Source organism: Phyllopteryx taeniolatus, chromosome 5, assembly GCF_024500385.1.
Source record: "Phyllopteryx taeniolatus isolate TA_2022b chromosome 5, UOR_Ptae_1.2, whole genome shotgun sequence".
NCBI lineage: Eukaryota > Metazoa > Chordata > Actinopteri > Syngnathiformes > Syngnathidae > Phyllopteryx > Phyllopteryx taeniolatus.
In genome coordinates, this window is record NC_084506.1 from 7,195,677 (window position 1) to 7,218,044 (window position 22,368).

A 22,368-nucleotide genomic window follows, 5' to 3' on the forward strand; every position below is an offset into this window, starting at 1 on the left:
CTGTTTGAACATGAACTATGCGCTTAAATGTATGAAAATTAAAAACAAATACTTAAATAATAATTCTATTAAAATTGTATTGCACATAAAAGTTTTTAACAAATAAAATATTGTAGCAAAATAAATATTCCAAAAAAACAAAAAGTTTGGAAGATTCAATGCATAGTTATTTATTCAACTTCAAAGGTAAATAGAAGTGAACTGTACTGAACTGTAGCACTACTTGCGCCAGTGCACGTTTGAGAATCACTGCGCAGCGGATCGAACGGGCAGTCAGCCAGCCATAATTATGTTCGTTCACTTCAGCTTTTATTAGAACACTATTACACACTTCTTCGCCCTGCTTCGTGCGTTGTGCAACAGTCAAACGAGTCCCCCGGGAACACTGAACAAACTCATATTCCTATCGGCCCACGGTGACCCGCGAAGAGTGAATGAAAAGGGACAATTGAATTCAACACATACAATAGAAAAGAAAAGACTTATAAATGTGCTACCATCCAAATCGAATCATTCAGTTAGTTTACAGCAATTCAAAGTACATTTTGAATCGTCAGCGGCCACCGAGACGATGCTGTGTGAGTGACTTCGCCATCTTCCAGTAGAGGAGATGCTGGAAACATGAACAAGTTGAACAAGTTTGTGTGTTGGGAAATAAAACAACGTGCAAAAGTCTGTAAGGAAGAGAAGGCGTCGAGTCGGCTGAAGTCCGTAAATGTCACACAGTGACGCTACCGCACACCGCAGGATAAGCTGCCTGCATGAAATCTAAACACAGATATGCTTTTGATTTTTAGGAGTCAGCGGACGAACTGGCTGCCGGGTCCGTCCGCTCGGAAGGCTCGGCCACCTCGATGGGTTCCAACTGCGGAAAGACCACCAAACACAACCTCTGGCCCACCAAGGTCGCCGTCTCTGCACGACAACAACAGCAAGGTTACGAACCAACGATCGTCATTTCATTTGCCTGTTTTTTACTTCACATCAACACACTATATATCTGTCTACCTGTTTGACACGGGTACCAAATTTCAAGTTGTTAAGTCAAACTAAGCTACTGGTGGTATGGTGGTACATTGGCCTGACTTGGGTGCAGGCAGTGTGGGTTCAGTTCCCACTAAGTGACGGTGTGAATGTGAGTCTCAATGGTATGTGCCCTGCGACTGGCTGGTGACCAGTTCAAGTCGCAGTCCGCCTTTTGCCTGAAGTCAGCTGGGATAGGCTCCAGCAACCCACGAACCTGAACAGGTTAAGTGGTGTCGGGAATGGATGGATGATAAATCAAACTGGCTTCGCGGGTTGAATTTTCCCCAAAATCCATGAGCCACTACTAAAAGTTAGCAAACTTCATTGCCATTCTACACCAACATGCAATGATGAATCCCTCCAATAGCGCAATTTGTCTGTCGCTAATAGTATACGTGCTTCGAAAATGGTTAAAATTTGACAAAATCTTGAGGACAAGTTTGTCTTTGAAGGACTACGGTAAATTAGCCTAAAGTGGTCGTTTCAAACCCAAATGGCAGACTTCCTGAGTCTTTGCAGGAATGCTTTCTCGAAATGTTTTAGAGGGTGTATTGTCATGGTAGAAAATGTTGACCAAATTTCACATGGTAGTAGTTAATCTTTGAAGGATCCCTGGAATTTAATTGCTAATTGAAATCTAAATGACAGATTTCCTCAGTTTTTTTTCAGACATCGCCTCTTGAGACTTTTTTTGGGGTCTACTCATTTTGGACATGCCAACCAAGTTTCAAGTTTCTAAGTGAAGTTGGCTTTGGGAGCTGAACTAAAAAAGAAATTCAAGGAGTTGCTACCAAACGACGAGTTCTTTAAAGGACCCCTGAAAATTGCCAAAATGACCCTAAAACAGCCACTTTGAACCAAAATGGCAGACCTGGTTTGGGTTTTTCAACATGACTTTTTTGGGGGGGGTCTATCATGACAGACATGCCTACCAAATGTCATGTTGTTAAATGAGGCTGACAAGTTTGTCTCTAAAAAGGAACTATAAAATGACTGCTTCACAAAATGGGAGACTCCTGGTGTCTTTTTGGCCATGGATTCTTGAGACTTTTTTTGTGGGTCTACTCATCGTAAACATTTCTACCAAATTTCATGTTGCTAAGTAAAACTGGCTTCTTGCATTTTTTAAATAAATTGGAAGAGGCAAGGACCCCCACCAATGGTCACTAAAATAGCTGCTTCACACCAAAACGGCAGAGTTCCTGTGTCTTTTCGGGTATGGTTGCTTGCGATGTGCCTTTCAGCAACTCATGTTAGCATGTAGTGCATGGAGGTTTGTTGTCATGGTGACTCACCAATGAAGCGGTTGACGCACTTTGGTTTTGCTTTCCAGTGGATGCCCAGAAAGTAGACGGGCACACCGGTAAGCATGATAACCAGGCCCACACCACACACCAGGGGCTCAGAGTAAAGACTGAAACCCAGCAGCAGTGCCCAGAACATCAGGTAGCACAAGGGCACCACCAAATGCACCTGCGGGAAGCACCATTCATGATATTAACGATCAATAGAATAGAAGGCGGCGATGGTTGATTGACTAGTCTCTGTAGACACACACCTACGGGATTTTAGGATTTAGTCGCTTGGTGTAGGGGCACTCTCCAATTGTGACACACAGACCGGATTATGTTAACTTCCTGGACTGTCCTCTCAAATTCTTTTCAGAGGTTTTGGCACTGGATAGCCACTCCCACTAACCACGGGTGGCACTGCCTGGCTCACTACCTGTTCTGTCCTGCCCACTCCTGTCCCGTGCTGTCCTGTTCTGTTTTCTACCCATTATATCCCTTCCTTCCAGGTCCTTGCACTGCCTCACTCACTGTCCCTGTCCTGTCCTATTTGCTCCTTCTCCATTCCCTTCCTCACAGGGTGTAGTGGTGCCTTCCTGGTCAACATATAGAAACAAATCTGACTTCCAGGTAACCTACAGTAAAACTGTACCGGCATGCAAATACAGGTATACAGATCCACCATTCTGCGTGGCCAAAAGGAAAAGAAAGAACATAAGAGACGACAAAAAAGAAAGCACCTTGATGGGGCGGTAGAGGTTGGGCTTCTTCCAGCGGTGGAAGAGAAGGCCAGCGATGGTGACGCCGTACGAAAGGTAGTTGATGAACGACACGCAGTTAATCAGGTTGTGTGTCTCCCCGATGCACAGGATCACCATGGCGGCTGTGCACTACAAACACACAGACACAAGCACGCACACTTTCATGAGAGAGGACAGGAAGTGACACACTTGTGTGGGAAGGGCGAGCTTGAACGTACGCAGACCAAGAGAGCAGGGATGGGCGTGCACTTGGTGACGTGGATCATGGCCAGCAGGCTAGGCAGGTGACCCTCTCTCGCGCCCGAGAAACACAGCCTGTCGGCACAAACGTGGTGAGCGCACGAGCCGCCGTGGGAAACGCAAACAGGAGGTGCCACTCACCTTGACGAAGTGAACAGGTAGCCGTTGATGCCACCGAAAGTGGACAGCGCTACGGAGATGGGCATGATGACGGAGAACATGCCCAGCAGCTTCTCTCCGAACGTCTGAACAAGAGGAATGGTCAGTGAGGCCACCTCTATCTTTTGTTGGCCTGCCGCGAACCGAGCGAAGCGGTTGACCGGAATTGACAAAAAAAAAAAGACAATCGGCAACTCAGACCAGCACACCTGCCGATTGACCCTCGTACATATACAAACTCGCTGCAACGGATAAACTGCTGGTGTTCTTATTAGGAAACAATGTTTTGAGGCTCCACATACACTGTACTGCATTGTTTTCATCGCTCGGTGTGCGGAGGGCCTCAGAATTACCTTCTGTTTTTGCGACATGTCGATGCCATGTTACCATTGACGCTGATGTGTTAGAAAGACTCACGACAGCAACGGCGTTGGAAGAAAGCAGCTCGTCAGAAGACATGGACGAGAAGTACGCCATGTTGGTCAGCGTGTAGACCAGCGTCACCAGCGGGATGGAGATGTAGATTGCGCGAGGGAGGTTCCTGAACACACCACCAGCAGGAACAGAGTGGAAACATGAAATGAGCAACATCTGTGTAGACTGTCAGTCATCTAGCTTTTGATAATCGACAAAAGTTGAACAGAGGCAACTGGAATCTTGTTGGTTGGGGAAGATGTTTCACCTTTAAAAGCCTTCTTCAGTTCTGAATCCTAGGTGTGGAGTTCCCGTTTTTATATCTCTAGGGGTGGTGTCCTATGTGCGTGGTCATATCGGGGTTGTTGTTGTCGTTTGGTGTTGTTGCCAAGTGTGACTGGTGAACAACCGTTCTGCATAACAACCAGTCCTTCACTGGACTGGTGGCAAACGGAACGTTCGTGCCCAATCTTTGGAGGCGAGATGTTTTGACAGAACACAAATTAGGACTGTCAGAACCCTAAGCCGAGAAGATCCAAACTACAAAAAACGAAAGACAGAGGGAGCACACACACATCAGGAATGCTCCAACTAACAGTAGGGAGCCTAACTGGGCCTTTGGCAAATCCACCAGGAGAAGAAGGGCCACTACACCCGAGACTGAGAATAGAAACAGGAGGTGGAGTGTGGTCGTCAGAGAAATGCCGAATTACTTTCTCCAAACATAGTAGTCCATTTCAAACACAGCAACAGCCTCAGACAAAAGCTGGTTCACCCCAAGGACAAAATCCCTAGAAGCAAACTCAGCCATGTTGTCAATGCAGTGCAGTAGTGAGGAGTGCAAGGACCTCGACATTGGCGACCCCAAGCAACCCCTACACAAGCGTGAAGGAGGGCAGCCTCTTGAGGTCCAGAGGCAGCAGTTCATTTGCGTCTTGAAAAGACGACAACAATGTCCAAAATCCGGACAGAGACGACTGCTGGTTTGCGAGAGAAGTGAAAGAAGCCATCTTTGTCACGCTAGAAAAGCCAGAAAACACAGACGATATACGCCAACGCTTGTCATCAGCTTGCAACAATATCCTGATGTCTCTCCCTCAAAGATTTTCTCATTCCATGGATGAAGTTGACCCAAACGAACCATATGCCACAAGGATGGTCTTTATGCAGAATAACCATTCTCCGGCCACACCTGGCAACAGCAAGAACAACCCCCAGAGACATAAATACGGGAACTCCACACAGAAGAGTTAGTAGTGAAGAAACCTTTTGGATCAAATGTGAACTGTCTTCCAAAACCAACAAGACTCCAGTTGCCTTGGAGTAGCAACAGCAGTCACCTTCTGGGATCCACCACCTCCTCCGTCACGTAGTTGAGGAAGTTCCATCCACTGAAGGCGAAGGAGGCGTGCAGGAAGGCCAGCGCCATCTGGCCCACCGAAGGGGTCCGGTCCATGGAGAAGACCACCTGAGGAGTCAGCGCCTCAAAGTTCCCTGACGGGCCGAGAAGAAGATGCCGAAAGATGTGAGCTGCCGGCGGTCTTCCCGGAGTAAGAAGAGGAGACCGCGTGGGGAAAGGATGTTTACCTTTGAAGATCTGGACCACACCCACCGCAATGATGAGGCCCAACGCCAGCAGCTTACCAACCGTGAACACGTCTTGGATCCTGGTGGCCATGCGCACGCTGCAGCAGTTCACCCACGTCAGCAGCACTGCATGCACATGGAACGGAGTTCAAATGTAATCTAATTCCACTTGCCATAAAAGCTCATCACACAACACGGAAACTGATTTATCTTGTAGCCACTGAACGCAGCATCCGTGGTGGTCCAGTGGTCAGGAATCGGCGCTCTCACTGCCGCAGCGCGGGTTCCAATCCCGGTGTGGTTTGACGGCGCATGATCTCCACCGTTACACACAAACTCATGCATGCACGCAGGCGGCGTGCGCACACACACACACACACACACACACACACACACTAGCATCGTTAGCATCATCAGCTATCCTCTATGAGTAGTGGCTCTTCTTCCTCTCCTCCATCCTTCTTTTCCTTCATGATTCAGTCCCTCCTCTGCTCCATCCTCCTCTCTCCATCCATCCATCAATCCATCCTCTCCTCCACCCCTCTATCATTCCTCTGCTACTCATCCCTTCTTCCATCCTATTCTATCTTATCTTGGCCATCCTTCCTCTGCTCCTTCTTCTTTTCTATCCTGTCTTCCAGCCTCCCTCTCCTCCATCCCTCATGCGTCCCCTGTTCCCTCTCCCTGTTCTTCTACTCTTCCAATCCCTCCATCATTCCTCTCCTTCCTGTCCAGCTTCACCTCTCGTTCTCCCCTTATTCGGCCATCTTTCCAATACTTCATCCACTAGCCTTCCTCCTTTCTTCCCTGCTCCCTCCCTCCATATTCCCACTCTCAAAAAGACTGTTGCCCACCCTTCATTCCACCATTCTTCTCCTTCCATTTTGTCCTCCACTCTTCCTTTGCACTATCCCTTCATCTTCTAACTTTTTCCATCCTCTGCTTTATTCATCTGTTGCTTCATCCCTCCGTTTCCCCTCTGTCCGTCTGCCATCCCTTCCAACATACTAACTCTCCTCCATCCTCCCTCTCCTCCTTCATTCCACCCTGCTCCTCCTTTACCCATCCTCTCCTCCTCTCTTCATTTGCTCTATCCTTCCATCTTTCCTGTTTCCTTCCCCCTTCCCTTCTTCAACTGCAGTTATCTCTCGGTATATCGCTGTTCACTTATTGCGGGTTCAATGCATCGTGGATTTTTTATTTTTATTTTACACTACGGGACAATTGAGTAACTGTATGATTCAACTGTACCTCTCCAGGAAGTGAACATTGTTAGCTAATTCAATATAGCCTACTATGACTAGTTAGAGCAAATACATACATTCACCAGAGACACTTGTGTTAGCACACCTCCCGGTAGGCTCGACCGATGCCTTCACTGAACACCAGAGCGGCTAAACCTATAGCCAGCAAATAGCGACCGACAGAGTACACCCTCCTAGGCTTCACTTCCACGTCACTCAACAGACCAGGCATACACACGATCACAGTCACAGTTACGATGGTGTCCAATGTGTGGATGGTGTCCCCAAATGGACCTATATCATACCTGAACCTCACATGCAATAATCTTTTTGGCGATACTGTGTATGCATGAAGCTTTCAAATATCCAGTATATAAATAATAAATTGCGGGGTGGTCTGGAAAGTAACCCCCATGACAAGCAGGGGTCTGCTGTACTCTTCACCTCCCTCCTCTCCTCTATGCTTCCATTCCTCCACCCCCACTCTGCTCCCTTCTAACATACTAATGCTTGTCCTTCCTTCCTCTCCTCCTCCGTTCCCCCTTCTTATTCATCATCTTGTCCTCCACCCTTCCTTTGCTCCATCCGTCCATCTTTACTGCCTCTGTGCTTCCTTTACTCCCGATCGGAACCCTAATGTACCTGTACTCCGTCCATCTATCATTTGTCTCTGACAGGCTTCTTGTCCCCCTGTCATTCTCTGCTTCATCCCTCCATCTTGAGTGTGCAGTTGGTGTGGCTTCCCGGTGTTGTGGGGACCGGGTCTCCATGGTTTGAGGAATGCGCTGTGCCAGGGGCTCATCCATCAGTGTCATGTGCTCTCACGGTGGTCCGGCTTTCCGGCACAAAGAAATGCTTGTCAGCCTCGCCAGACTGATTGTTTCCGTTGCGAAGGACCAACAAAACGTGACCGCCCCACCAGAAACCCCACAAGCGCCACCACCAGCAACACCACTTCCCTTGCCCCGAGCGAGACCACGCTCACCTTTCACCGGGCTCTGCCAAGAATGATGACTTCCCACTCAGCCATTTATAGAAAGACACAGTGTGGATGGACACGGAGGGATTAGTGGTCCGCAAGTACCAATTAGCAGAGGTGGGGGACTCCAGTCACATGACTTGACACCAGTCAGACACCACTTTTAGGACTTTGGATTTGGCATTGACCCCACCTGACTTTGACTTGAATGTATTTATTTAACAAATTGCATGCACAAGGTAACTCAATGTGCTTTAAATGACTCAAAACATTTCAAAACAAAGTACATAAAAATAAAAGACAGCTGACCCAAAAAGAACTTTGTGAAAAAAAAAGCTGAAAATGCTCTAAAATGAATGAGAAAAAAGAAGAGTTTTAACCTGGACTTAAAAACATTCACACCCGGGGCTGACTTGACTTCTGTTGGCAACTTCTTCCATTTGTGTGCAGCATAGCAGAGAAATGCCGCTTCACCATGTTTGCTTTGGACTCTGTGCTCCACTATCTGATCTGAGTCTGCAGACCTCAGAGCCCTACTGGGTTTATGTTCCATTGGCGTTTCTTTCATGTATTCAGGACCTAAGACATTTAGTGATTTATAGACTAGTAACAGTACTTTAAAGTCTATTCTAAAGCTGCCTGGGAGCCAGTGTAGGGACTGCAGTAACGTGTTCTGACTTCTTTGTTCTAGTAGATCAAGTTTATGTTCATCCAGTTATTTGTGTTAGACAAAAAGTGACACCTCAATTGAACTGTGGTCATCTTGAGACACTGCTTGATATAATTGTGTATCATCTGCATGGCTATGATAATCCACATGAACGTGCTGAAGAATTTGACCTAAGGGTAGCATATTCAGACTGAACAGAAGGGGTCCAAGAACTAACCCCTGAGGGACCCCATATGTCATTTGATTAAATTCAAAACGGCCAATGGTCACGAAAAAACTCCTTTGCTCCAAGTAGGACCTGAACCACGTCAAGACTGTTCTATTGAGTCCTACCCACATTTCCAACCTGTTCAACAAACAGTATGTTATGATCTATTGTATCAAAATCCGCTCTGAGATCCAACAAGACAAGAACTCGCACCTTTTTTTAGCAGCTTTGCAAGAGAATTTGGCTTGGAAATGCCCAGGATGGCCTTTTTCAACCTATTCGAGCTGGTCTTTTACACCTAGCAGTCGTGATGGTCGGATTCCTCATTAAAATTCAATACGTAAATAAGCTTTGCTCTCCTTCATTTAAATCTGGAGATCATCTTTGCTCTGATTGGTTGTTGCCGATATCACGCCATCTTGTGGCTCCGAGCCTCCGCTCTTGTGTACTTTCATTTACAGTTAGATTAGAATCAGAATCAGAATCAGAATCAGAATCAAAATCAGAATCAGAATCAGAATCAGAATCATCTTTCTTTTGCCAAGTATGTCCCAAAAACACACAAGGAATTTGTCTCCGGTAGTTGGTTAGTTAGATAATACTGTATCGGTATGGCTTGGCAGCGGCCAGCTTCCAGCAGTGTGTGAAAGCTCACGTTTGCAAAGTTATCCTCCACTTTACACTAACTTAACGCAGCACAATTGTGGAATTTCTCCAAATATAAATTGAAGGGGTTTCTTCCTCAACTGGTTCGAGTTTGGCAGCCACTTTTTTCCTGATTCGAGCGGGCGGCTCCTTGAACATTCATTGGCGAAACCACGTCAACGTTGGCAATTTCGAAGCCTGCCGTTTCCTTTTTCGAGCGCTCTTGGTGAGCATTCGCATTCACTCGCTAAACCGTAAGCGAGGTCACAGACTCATTTTGACCAGTGTTATGCATAAAGCACAGCAGTGTGTCTTTGAAATGATATGAAGTAATCCAAGTGTGTTCACCTTTTTTAGGTTTATGCGGTTTTATGGATTTGTAGCGTGTATGTAGGGTTAGGGTTAAGGATAGATCTGATTCTCCGAGCCTCACAGGCAAGACAATTTTGTGGCACGATGCGACAGGCAAGAAAGTTTTTGGAATGAAATTAGATTTTGATGGCACGGGACCTTTCCAGGTTTTTTTTTCTTCTTCTTCTGACGACGACAACATGGCGGCCGAGGGGACTCACAGAGGCAGGTGGCCGACAGCACCCGCTTGGCGGCGTACGGCGGCGCACACTCGGGGAAGACGGGTTGCAGCGCGTAACTGGAGAAGGTGAGCGCGATGACGGCCAGCGTGGTCGGGTACATGATCAGCACGGCGCTCCACAGTAACAGGAACCTGACGGCGACACAGCACAGCCGCGCGGCCGCGTCAAGCGCCTGACGTATCTGGGCCCGACTGACCGGCAAAAAAAAAAAAAAGAACCAGTTCAAATGTGTGTGTAATAAACGGTAATAACAATTTGCCATCATAATAAGATACTTGAAGTCATTCTCATTTTTCAATTGCGTTAATGATAGATCATTCGGTTGAAATGAATTAGCTAATTATTTCATGAAATAAAAAGTTGTTCATTGTTTATTAATCATTCATCTAAATATTTGGTCAATTGATGAATTGTAAATGACATTATACGAGTGAATTGGTCTTATTTCTAGTGCAGTTGGGACTGGTTGCGAAATGGAAGACAAAAAGTTTTAAGATACAAGAAAGATCGTATTGGAAGAATCATAGCAAAGTTCTGTTGGCGGATTTTTCTCTCCAGACATTTTGTCCCTGAAAGAAATCCATTAATAAAAGAACATTTTTATGAAAATTTGGAAAACAGTCAGAACTGTCTTAAAGTAAGTAAAGTAAGATGTTTTTCACGAGGAATTCACTTGGTAAGATCTGAGTTTTGGCATTCATTCATAATGAGTAGAATAAATACAATTAAATGTCTATCAGAGCACACTGTACATTGTTTTTTTTTTAAATTTTATTTATGATTAATAAATGAACCAAATATTAGTTAAGTTAAAGAACATTTTCTTTGCTAATGAATATCTTTTTTTTTTTTTTTTTTTTTACAATAAATCAATTGAGCAAATATTGAATTCTCCCATTATTAAAAAAAAAAAAAAAAACGGTTAAATGAATACAAAAATATGACAGCAGTCTGGGTAATTAAAGAACGCAGCCCGTTGCGGGCGCTGCCCGTGGGCCGTCCTTTGCCCGCTCCTGATCTCGTCAGAGCCAATACGAGAGTTGTTCCTAATTATTATGGTTATCCTATGAGATGGTCAAAATATGAGAAACAGTCGGGATCACAATAATAATCTTTTTTTTTTTCTTACAGGAATACATTATTGTTGTCTTTGGAAAAGGCAGATGTCATTAACTGTCCATTGCGTGTATGACGTCGTTGTCTTGAAGAAGGTCAAAAAAAGAGGTTGCCATGGGAACCAGTACCAGACGATTGACAGTACGTACAGTGAAGTCAGGACATTAGCTTTGATGAAGTACAGTGGCGGTACCTTGACTTGCCATTTTTTTTGTTTTGTGTTTTGCGAGACAAAAAGTCAAATTGAAGTTGCGATTGAAAACGGAACGCGTCTTCCGGGTGGCGCTCACGAGGCCACGCCCCGTCAGGGCACACACACAACACTACTCTTGTTGTTGTGACTTTTGACTTTATGCCATTAACAACAATTTTTTATTTTCCGTTTGATTGTTTTTTTTTTGTACAATGCCATGCTAGACGTTTGGGTATTTCCTGGAGGCGGGGGCTGGAACCGATGAATGGCATTGCAATTCATTTCATTTCTTGAGATACGAGTTTCAATTGTTCCGTGACCACACTCGTATCTCAAACCATCTTTTATCTGTAATCATGAATTCAAAATGCCTTTAATCCGTTCTAACAAACCCCCCAAAATTGTTGTAGCGTGTATTTTAATAAGAAAAAAAAAAAACAGCACTGCAAAATATTGTACATTATGAAAAGTAATGATGGAACGAAATAAAAATTCTTCACCGGAACTTAAACGGAAACCTAAATGAGAAAACCTAAAGGCCCGAAACCAAAAGCCGAAAACATCGAATGAAGTAATTATGCCATTGATTGGTCAAATTGCCAATTTATACAAATTCACTTCCAGAACATGTTGTCCTATTTTTATAAACTCTTCCAAGAACATGACAGTTATTGCAGTATATTATAGAATCGGATGCAAATAATTCTGCATACTGTTCAATTTCACAACATGATCATTCCTCTATAACCGTAATCATGAATAAATGACGGCTTTCGTGTACTGTACTTCTCTTGCAATCTATTTGGATATTTCCTGTCTCCGCTATTGCTGCTGAAATCGTGCCAATGTCCCCATTGTGGGACTAATAAAGGCTATTTTATCTTCTTGTTATTCTGAGATACTTTCCACCGCCTTGGCTCCTGTTGTCAGGTGACGTACTAATTCCTCCCTCCTCCCTCGGTGACAGCGATTGAGTTAGCCGACCGAGTCGAGTCAAGGCAAGTCGAGGCACCGCTAAGACCAAAGTGTGAGTTGCACGTAAACGGGGGAAACGGAACTGACCCCACGAGGCCTCCGAATATCTCGCTGACGTAGGCGTAGTCGCCGCCCGACTTGGGGATGGCCACGCCCAGCTCGGCGTAGCACAGCGAGCCCAGAGCCGCCACGCCCCCGCCCAGCGTCCACACCAGCAGGGCCACGCCCACCGAACCCGAGTGCTCCAGAACGCCCTTGGGCGAGATGAAGATGCCCGAGCCGATGATGTTCCCTGAGGAGGAGCAACCGGAAAGCGCTTGCAGCATTTAGTTCACATCCTACTAGTGCGCGCACTTGGCCGTGTACTAGTACGCTCATTGACCTCACCGGTAAGGCAATTCAGCGCACTAGTACAACGACTGTCTCACTAGTAGGGCCCCACCGATCTGGATTGTTGTTTTTGGCAAAAAGGCGATATTTGGCAGAATAAAATTCCAATAGACAATTAATTGGTTGATTAATTTTTAAAAAATATAGAATGAATAAAAGAACTTCTCTTTTGGAACCTTAACGCTTACAACAATAAAGATATGAATTAGAGGCAGAGCATTTTATTGTTTTACAAGACTTTAGTATTTGTTTAACTTTACAGTAGTGGGAAAAATCGGCAACAGTCATCTGATTATTTTGCAGATTTTTTTCGGGGAAACCTTTGTTTGAATGTCATTTTACGTTTGGTTTATGTTGTAATGTGTTCATGTGTTCAAAAAAATTGGCCCATTTTTGCTGATTTGAAAAGAATTAATATCGGCCGATTTATCGGTCGGGCCCTACTCACATAGTAACCTTTTTTCACTACAAGTGCCACTTTTGGTCTACTAGTACACTTTAAAGCAGTTTCAGCATTTATTCGATATCCTTGTATAGCCAGCTTGAGGCGCATGTACTAGTATGCTCTTTGTCCTCACTAGTATGACAATGCAGCGCACTAGTAAAATGACTGTCTTACTCGTAACACCTTTTCCTCTACTGGTGTCACTTTTGGCCTTTTACTGATACGCTAATACTGTCAGCCTTACTAGTAATACTACAAAGACAAACTAGGTGAGTATCATGCACTAGTAGCCTGCGGTGTGGTCAAATACTGGCCACAGGGGAATTTAGTGACTCAACTGCAGACAGGCGAAGACGTCTATTAGTTGTAGACTTGATATGAAAGAATGTTAGTGGTGTGTTACATTTGCTTCAACGTAGCGAAACCACTTGAGAACACGTAAACGCCACACGGGAAGGCGGGAAGGCCCGGATTCGAACCCCGACCTTGCGGATGTGCAAACCACAGTACCACCCTGGGTGTACTCAATGAGCTGTAAATGTCCAACTGATATTGATCATACTAGACTATATTTTTGGGACCGGCGCAACTCCAGCGTGTTCGACCGGGTTCTGCAGCAGGATAACGATCCTAAATACACAAACAAGTCAACTTCCGAATGGCTTAAAAAAAAACAAAATGAAGGTTTAGGAGTGGCCTCGTCAAAGTCTGGACTTGAATCCGACTAAAATGCGGTGGCCTGACCTTCAAAAGGCTCTTGATGCTCGAAAAACCTCAATTTTTGCTGAATTCAAAGAATTGTGCAAGGAAGAGTGGGCCAAAATATCTCCACAGAGATGCAAAAGACTCATTGCTGGTTCTAGAACATGCTGGATTTCAGTTGTTGGTGCTGAGGATGGCCCAACCACTCCTTAGGTTTAGGGGGCAAGTACTGTTTCAAAGTTTTTTTCTCAATAAACAAAATCACTGTTTGAAAACGGCATTTTCTATTTAATTGGGTTCTGATATTTACATTTGTTTGATGACTCTAAACATTAAAGTGGGGAACGTGCAAAAACAAGACATTTGAGAAGAGGGCAAATACTTATTTCTCGGCACTGTACGTTCACAAACCTTTGGAATCGTTTTCATTTGATCCCCACACACGAAACTCGTGCACTCTGGTCCTTAATTCAAAGTTACACGAGCACACGCGGCCTCAGCCTGGATGAACTTCACGAGACAGGAAGTGAGGGACTCCGAGTCCCTGCGTTTCTGCTTGACCTTTACCCCATCGCAATTTCGACGCTTTACGGTGTTAAGAGAAACACTAGTTGACTACTGATGATGACGACGAGTACACGGTTCACCGATGATGATGGTGCAGGCGCTCAGCAAGCCGATCTCCTTCTTCAGGGTCACGCGGTCCGGAACCCGGGTTCTGTCCTCGCGCGGCGGCGGTGGCCCGTCCATGTCGGCCTTCCCGGATCCGCCCGTACTCTCGCTCCCACTGTAGCTTCTTCCAGACTCGCTCGCTCCCAGCGGCGCTCCCTGTGCTCCCCTCTCTCAGCATTCAGGCGTTCTCAATGGGCCGCGCTTGCGCAACAACCTGCGGCTGCTCAGGCTTGAATGTTAAATAGGCGCAACTCACCGTGAGGCGTTCGGGGACAGCCCGGGAAGTGCCCACATTCCCATTATCGCCATACACGTGGACAAAATTGTTGGTTCATGAAAGAAACACCCACAGTGGTCACAGAAATAACTTGACAAAAGTAATAATAAATGAAAATGTACTAAACTAAAATGACTTGTGCACCTGTCAGCAGCTAATTTGGCCCACTCTTCATGAGCAATCTGCTCCAGTTATCGCAGGTTTGAAGGGTGCTTTCGCCAGACAGCAGGTTTCAACTTCTTCTGCAGACGTTCGATAGGATTTAGATCAGGGCTCATAGAAGGCCGCTTTGAATAGTCCAATGTTTTGTTGCTAGCCATTCTTGGGAGTTTCTAGCTTTGAGTGCTTTGAGTCATTATCCTGTTGCAAGACCCATGACCTGCGACTGAGACCAAGCTTTCATTTCTCTCTAGAATACCTTGATAGTCTTGAGATTTTATTGTACCCTGCATAAATTCAAGATACCCTGTGCCGGATGTTGTGAAGCAGCCCCAGAACAACACAGAGCCTCCGCCATGTTTCACAGTAGGGACAGTGTTTTTTTCTTGGCATGCTTCATTTTTGCATCTGTGAACATAGAGCTGATATGCCCTGCAGGTCCAAAAGTTTTGTCTCGTCTGACCGTAGGACATTCTCCCAGAAGCCTTGTGGCTTGTCAGTATATAGTTACGCAAATTGCAGTCTGGCTTTTTTATCATTTATTTTCAACAGGAGTGTCCTCCTTGGTCGTCCACCCATGAATGAAGTCCACTTTGGCTCAAATGACGACGGATGGTGCGATCTGACACTGATGGACCTTGACCTGGGAGTTCACCTTGAATTTTTTGGGAGATTGTTCCGGGCTCTTTTGTTACCATTCGTATTATCCGTCTCTTCAATTTGTCATCAATTTTCCTCCTGCGGCCATGTCCGGCGGGGAGGTTGGCTACAGTCCCGTGGATCTTACATTTCGGGAAGATATTCGCAACTATAGTCACGGGAAGCTCAAGCTGCTTGGAGATGGTCTTAGAACCTTTACCTTTAACGTGCTTGTCTAGACTTCTTCTTTCTAGTCTCCTGAGACAACTCTCTCCTTTGGTTCCTCCGGTCCATGTTTAGTGTGGGCACCCACCACGTCACCCAACAGCCACACCGATGACTTGTCAGCCTTTAAATAGGCCGACTGACTGATTACAATGACAATGACAGTCCCAACTAAGATTTTTTTTCCCGGTCCGATGGTGCAACATGAAACGTAGATGGTACTAATAAAACTAATATAAATGAAAGCTAAAATATGAATAGACTAAGAAGAAGGAAAATAAACAATGTGCACTACCATACAAAAAAAAGCAATTTTTGTTCAACGAAGATAACAGTTAAGTTAATCAGGAATACAGTCTATACATTGTTATGCGTTAAAAACTGTTTTCTTTCTTTGAAAAAACAGGAGTATGGATGGAATTTGAAGTGACTGAAGTGGCTGTAATAGCACCCCGATCCACCAGGGGGAGACATGTCGCACGAGCTCCCGGTCACTATCGTTTTGAAGACGAGAAGAAGACGACAAGGCGCCCGTGATGCGACTTGAAAGTTCGCAAGTTGTCCGAACTAACGTGCGTGTTTGGACGCTTGCTAACGTCATGGAAAGCAACAAAGCCATTTTGAGCGTCCCCGCTTATGGTCACGTCATCGCCAGCGAGAAGTGGAGCAAGTCGTCGCTTATTCAAAACTTGAAAGGTAAACAAGCGAAAATGACTCCCATTATAATGCTACTCACGTGCATTTTGAATGAAGGCATCAATGGGAGCCTTGGATGTTTCCTCGAAAAAAGTGGATTCAAACCTTAGATCAGTTTGGAATTCACAAATAATAAACTGATAACAAGGCATACTTAAATCGGTTTTCTTTTACCGCTCATCCTCGCGCGGGTCGCGGGCTACCGGAGGCCATCCCGGCTATTTTCGGGCGGGAGGCGGGGCACAACCTGAACCGGTCGCCAGCCAATCCCAGAAGAAGAAGAATCACCTTTTATTGTCATGCATGCACACGAAATTTGGTCTCTGCGTTTTACCCATCACAGTGAACACATACACATGTTAGTGTACACATTTCGGGGCATCAGTGTCTTGCTCAAGGACACCACAGCCGTGAGTCCGGGGGATGTTGGCGGACGGTCCGGTCGGGGTCTTGAACCTTCGTCCCCCACGGTGGCAGGCGATGATCTGAAGATCACCATTGGGCCACGGCTGCACATGGAAACAAAAAACGGGCAATTTAGAGTCTTCAATCAACCTGGCGCGCATGTTTTGGGGATGTGGGAGGAAAGCGGAGTGCCCGGAGAAAAGCCACGCAGGCACGAGGAGAACATGCAAAGTCCACACAGGCGGGGCCGGGGATTGAACCCCGGTCCTCAGAACTGTGAGGCAGATGTGCTAACCGGTCGCTTGCATTATACATGACATGGTGCTTCGAGGTCATATTTGTAAAAGTAGGACAGGTTTGAGACTACATCAGAATGGCACATGACCGAGAGCGAGCCAATCGCAAGCGTCGGCTTTAGAAGGAGGAAATGATGAAATCTGAGCTTTTAAAACTGGAATTATGGAAATTTGTTTTATTCCAGTAATGTAAAGGATCACATTCCAGCGACCTCAACCTTGCAATTTAATGAGAATATCCAAACTTCATCTCAGATGAGTTAAGGGGTTAACCCGATCGGGCTTGTGGGCCGCAGGCGGAGGCGTGACCGTCCTGTTGGAGAGCGAGCCGGGCGTGGCCGACTTCCTCCTCCCCGACGACAGCCGCGTCCTCTACCTTTCCGAGCGCGACATCGTCGCGGGCGCCGCCTACAAGCGGAAGCTGGTCCGTTTCAGGAAGGTGAGTGTCAGCTTCGCTCGTGTTTTGTTTTTCCTGGTTTGGGATGCATTTCGAACTTTTGAGACATAAAGACATTGACAAAAACAGTCACTCAGCAATAAAGGGTTGCTAGCTGTCTGGTAATGCCGCTACATATTTTTATTGATTTTTTTTTTTTTTTTTAGACAATTGTGCTAATCTGCTTTGGTGGACTTCACTTAAGCCCAGTACACGCACGTAAAGAAAATCTTCCTGTTTTTGTGTCGATTTCGGCGCTTCCCGACCGAGCACGTCGAGCGCCAGACGATCTTAAATCTGAGGTCTGAGGTTCGTTAAGAGTGGATTTGGGTCCGAAACGGGTCGGGGCTGACAATCTTGAATAACGAGCGCGTTCAATATTAACGGCCGAAACTCTTCAATGTGTGCGGGAAAGCCGACGTCTCCCGAGTCGTGACGGCGACAATGGTGACGGGGAACGGAATGTAGCAATCGAGAAGCGCCCTGCAAAAAAAACGAAACATAAAGTGAAAGCCCAAAAAACAAGCGTCCTACCTGATTTCAATTTTTTGTATAGAAGTGGGTTCCCCAGCCGGCAAGAAGTATTCTTAGTTTTTTGACCACAACCGTTCCGGCCCCCTCGGAATTACTCGACGAAGCCCGGCGGCGTCTGCCCGTCTTCGGTTTTGTGAGCTCACGTGCGATCGCGTGAGATTTTGAGATCGGCGGCGGTGTGTGCGGTGTGTTCTGTTTCTCACCAATTTATCGTTATGTGCGGTGTCTGTCGCAGATCGCGTAAGATTTGAAAACTCCTTCAGTGTGTACCAGACCTTCCAGACTGGCAGACTTTTCTGGTCCAGGCCTTTTTGCTCAGATGAGCCACTTCCATCACTTGTGAGCTTGTTCCTGCACAACATACTGCAAATGTTTTCGATGAATCCAGTGGCGCCCGCGCACGCGCAGTTCGGCACCGGATTTGTTTTCAATTTTTCCCCAATGTTTTTTTTTTGGGTGTGGGGTGGCTTATTGGTGGTTTATCTCTGCTTATTCCAGAGTGTATTTTATAAAAAAAATTTCCCACTGCATTTCTAATGAGTGTTTATTAGCCGCGGATTTTGGCTATCGGCGGTCCGGCCCGGCCGGATGCGACAGCGGCGTCCGCCGGGAAGACGGTTCTGTTTCATTGCGATGGTCCGTGCGCTCCCGGAACGACCTCCAAACTAAACTCAAACTGAAGATGGCGGCCATCTGTACCAATAACTGCTCTTGCCATATTGTGTCATTTGGACAATTTGACACAGTTTAGCCGTTTTATGTGTGTTTATAATGTATGCATTCATAACCTTTTGTTGCGTGCGTAGTTGATATGATGGCTTCTCATTTTGTCGGGTTGTGTGCGATTGACTTGGACTTTTTGAACGCGTCACCGCTACGAACGAGACGTTCTGCCTCAACCGCACTTTGAAATGAAGCTGGAGTCGGTATATGCTTTTTTTTGATCCCGTGTGCGCGTGTGTGGTGGCTGCAGGACTGCGGCAGCTTCCGGAGGCTGGTCCTGGTGGAGAACACGGGCCCGGTCCGGCGGGACTTCTGGGCCGTGCAGAAGTCGGCGGCGTTGGAGCTGGGCCTGACGCTGCTGCCGGTCGGCGGGCAGACGGAAGCCTCGCGGCTCCTCCTGCAAATGGTGACGTCACTCTCGGCGAGGTCCGGCTCGCTTTGCTTTGGGGGCGGGCGAGCATTTTCCAAAAAGCTTTAGCTTGAATTGTGGCAAAATATCTTTCAAACTCCCAGTTTGTCTCCCTCCTAGCCGACGTGACAAGCCGAGATTCACCTCCCGATCTTGATCTTCCGCTCAAATGCGATCCGATGCCGCCATCTGCGGGCGTCTTTACGTCACTGCAGCGGTTTTACGCAGTTGAATTGGACGCACCAGCCGGTCGGGATCGTCTTCCTCGCGTGCCTGCGGGAAAAACGGACTCGACCAATAGAAACGTCCACGGCACCGGATGAATCTCACTCCTAACTCGAGTCGTCGCTGGCTGTCGTCACAGCGACCGCACGTATCTTGAAAAACTCGTCCTCGGGGTCACTCGTACATACGTGGAGGCGCGACTTAACTTCCTGGAAGTGCTTGGCAAAGGAGTCGTCGCCCACTCCAGAATCCTCACATGCGGGCTCGGGGAAAGAAAAAAAAGTTGTTAGTTTTCATGAAAAAGGAAAACAAATCCGATAGATCCAAATATGTCATTAGCATCTCAGAAAAACATCATCAAACTTCATTTGGGACACCTAATGGTAAAGATATTTAAAGTTTTAATAAATGTGCGTGTGTGTGTCTTTGTCTATGTATGTATATACTTTATGTGAAATACTACTTCAGAATATTTTGTTGTTGGAAAGAATTCTGACCATTTGGGAATGATGAATGATCGACTGTGTTGGGAATCATTCTAATCGGCACGTGGGGACTATCTGGTTGCGGTCCGCTCCGGTACGGAAAATCGGGAACGATTCCCAACACGGTCCCTGAAAGGTCAGACGGTGATGTGGTCTCGTGTGTGTGTGTGATCAGGTTCACGCGGACGGCAAGGAGAACCCGTTGAGAAGGAGGAGCCGGTCCGGACCGCGGGACGCGCCGGTCTTGGCCGCGGTGCGGCGGGTTCCCGGGGTGGGCCGGGTCAAAGCTCCGGCCCTGTTGGAGCGCTTCTCCAGCATCCGTCAGCTGTGCAACGCCACCGTCGCGGAGCTGGAAGCCGCGGTGGGCCGGGCCGCCGCGCTAAACATCCACGCGTTCTTCCACGAGACATGATTGTCGGCGTCTTTCGCTGGCAAAAGGCGTAGTAATTATGGATTTGAAGAAACGGGGCACCAGTTCGTTCATAAAAGAAGGAAAACTATTAATGTACAGTTCTTTTTTTGTTGTCACTTGTATATCATGGACAAATTCCTGTTTCCTTAAGCCGGGCGTTGTCAGTCGTCGTCGTCGTCGTCCAGAGGCCACCTCCACTTTGACGTCAAACTTAATGTTTTTTTGCCCTTTTGATTGAATGCAAAACATGACGAGAAAATCTTGAGATTGAATGCGTAATACTCCCCACCACCCCAATGTCTCGCGTATAATCGAGTGTGAAATTGGCATTGAGTTATACTGAGCAGCCAGGCCCTTTCCAACGTGGCAAGATCTATTTCCTGTTTTATGGTTATCGTCACATCTTTCCTCTTTGCCGTCACTCGTACCTCACCGTGGTGCCATTACAAGAAGCAAATCCTGAACCATAAATACCGGTACTCGGTGACATTTAAGTCTTTCGAGATTTGCACAAGTCAAATGGGACTTCATGCAGACTGATGCTTTTGTTTGTGCTTTTAAAGCATTTAAACATAGGTTTAATGCCTGTGACAAACAAAAACACAGCTGTGTTTAGCCAGTGAGTGTAAAACATTTAATGACGCCGGCTCACATAAGTATGACTTTTGTTCAGCTGCCCAGAGGAAAGTCTCGGCACCAGCTCAGGCTGCTGCTCCCGGTCCTATTGGATCTCATAAGAATGTGTGAATCATTTCTGCTCCCATTGAACACCCCCATTACCTCTGTGATTGGTTCATTCTGGATGATGTAGCAAACATACAAAGTGTTTCCTGACACCTCTAATCAACACTGATCAATAGATTCCTTCAGCTATGTATATTACAGTGTGAAAGGCCACAGCGGTTTCCACTTTTGTCCCAGTGGGGGGGGGGGAACCAAAAAGAGATCATTAACGCTGTGCTGCGAAAGTGGGACTAAAAACGGCCTCTGTCCTGCTAGACGGTTTAACATCCGCACGTCTGGATTTGACAAAAGAGATTTGATTTAAATTTCAATTCCGATGAACATTTTGAATGGTCACCTTAAATGTACTGTACATATGTAATCTCAACTATCACTTAAAATCAATTGGACTCTGAGATAGACACTCAACATTCAGCCCCTTGTTGGAGAACAGGACATGGACATGTGCATTCAAAAGCTTACAGACGGTCAAATTAAATTGACTTGTAAAGGTCATTGTACATTTCAGGTTCATCTTGGAATTTCACCCAAGCCTGAATATCTTTGTGAGTCGTGTTTAAATTACGGCATATACAGAAGTGGTAAGATTATCTTTGATTTTGCCACCCACGCAGCGATAAAAACTCGACTCCAAACATTGCACAAAGGGGACGGGGAGGACACTTTGCGCAAGGCCACGATCGACATGCGGTCTCATCCACCTCATTTGGTCAAATGGGGTCCTATGTATTGTATGTACTGTGTCCCAAGGGGTTTTGAGGTTACTTCTGGATCCAGATAATCTTGTCTGGCTCTGTAGAAAAAATTACTGTATTGTTTTTCAGGCTGCTAAGCATTTGTATGGTTCTAAAATCATTTCAAGTAAGTGATCTTCCTGCATTCTGCTCAATTCTACAGATTAAAACCTTGGCTCTTCTTTTACCTGCGCTGTTATCCGTTCGTCGCACTCTATCCGTGAGGTCGGAGTTGTAATCTGGGATTCCCTAACCCTGGATTGGGAACTGCTGCCTGTCACTGGGTGGTTTGTTAATCTGATGGTAATGATTTAATCCCTTTATTAGCGTAAAATATACACACACCTTCAGAAGGTTTAAAATAATCCCAAAACAAATGGGACCAAAAAGTTACTTTCGCTTTACAAATTGTAAAAGTGTATGGAAAACAAAATCAAAGCCTTATTTTTGTTGTTGGTTAAAAACAAATGGTCTTGAATTATCTGTAATTTGTCCTGTTTCATAAAAACAATTATGCACTTAAATTCTAATACATTATATAATATATAAAACACACACAATGTAGTTTGTATAACTCTGTTAGACTTTTCACAATATAGACTTTTAAAGCAAAATGTGTAAAGCATTTGTTTACGACCTGTAAATAAAGATGCCAGCAGAC

At 45.9% G+C, this 22,368-nt stretch overlaps 2 protein-coding genes across 6 annotated transcripts; one reads left to right on the top strand and one right to left on the bottom strand.

The window, feature by feature from the left end:
* Window positions 1-154: 154 nt before the first annotated feature.
* slc7a10b (solute carrier family 7 member 10b) lies at window positions 155-14,464 on the bottom strand. 3 transcript variants are annotated; one of them, XM_061775048.1, is made up of 11 exons: window positions 14,284-14,464; window positions 12,187-12,391; window positions 9,795-9,946; window positions 5,477-5,602; window positions 5,230-5,383; window positions 3,893-4,016; window positions 3,458-3,561; window positions 3,301-3,391; window positions 3,056-3,205; window positions 2,322-2,499; window positions 155-915 (listed from the first exon to the last, which is right to left on the bottom strand). In XM_061775048.1, exons 1-11 carry the CDS (start codon window positions 14,384-14,386, stop codon window positions 794-796), a joined length of 1,509 nt encoding a protein of 502 aa, XP_061631032.1. In that variant the 5' UTR covers window positions 14,387-14,464; the 3' UTR covers window positions 155-793. The 3 variants fall into 3 exon arrangements, with proteins under 3 accessions (XP_061631032.1, XP_061631031.1, XP_061631030.1); XM_061775047.1 differs by having other exon boundaries at window positions 3,295-3,391; XM_061775046.1 differs by having other exon boundaries at window positions 3,295-3,391; window positions 5,230-5,602.
* A 1,622-nt stretch (window positions 14,465-16,086) lies between these two features.
* Window positions 16,087-22,360, top strand: faap24 (FA core complex associated protein 24). 3 transcript variants are annotated; one of them, XM_061775223.1, is made up of 5 exons: window positions 16,090-16,304; window positions 17,302-17,444; window positions 18,949-19,104; window positions 19,993-20,178; window positions 21,871-22,360. In XM_061775223.1, exons 1-5 carry the CDS (start codon window positions 16,145-16,147, stop codon window positions 21,943-21,945), a joined length of 720 nt encoding a protein of 239 aa, XP_061631207.1. In that variant the 5' UTR covers window positions 16,090-16,144; the 3' UTR covers window positions 21,946-22,360. The 3 variants fall into 3 exon arrangements, with proteins under 3 accessions (XP_061631209.1, XP_061631207.1, XP_061631208.1); XM_061775225.1 differs by lacking the exon at window positions 18,949-19,104 and having other exon boundaries at window positions 16,087-16,304; XM_061775224.1 differs by having other exon boundaries at window positions 16,091-16,304; window positions 19,993-21,894.
* The last annotated feature ends 8 nt before the right edge of the window (window positions 22,361-22,368 follow it).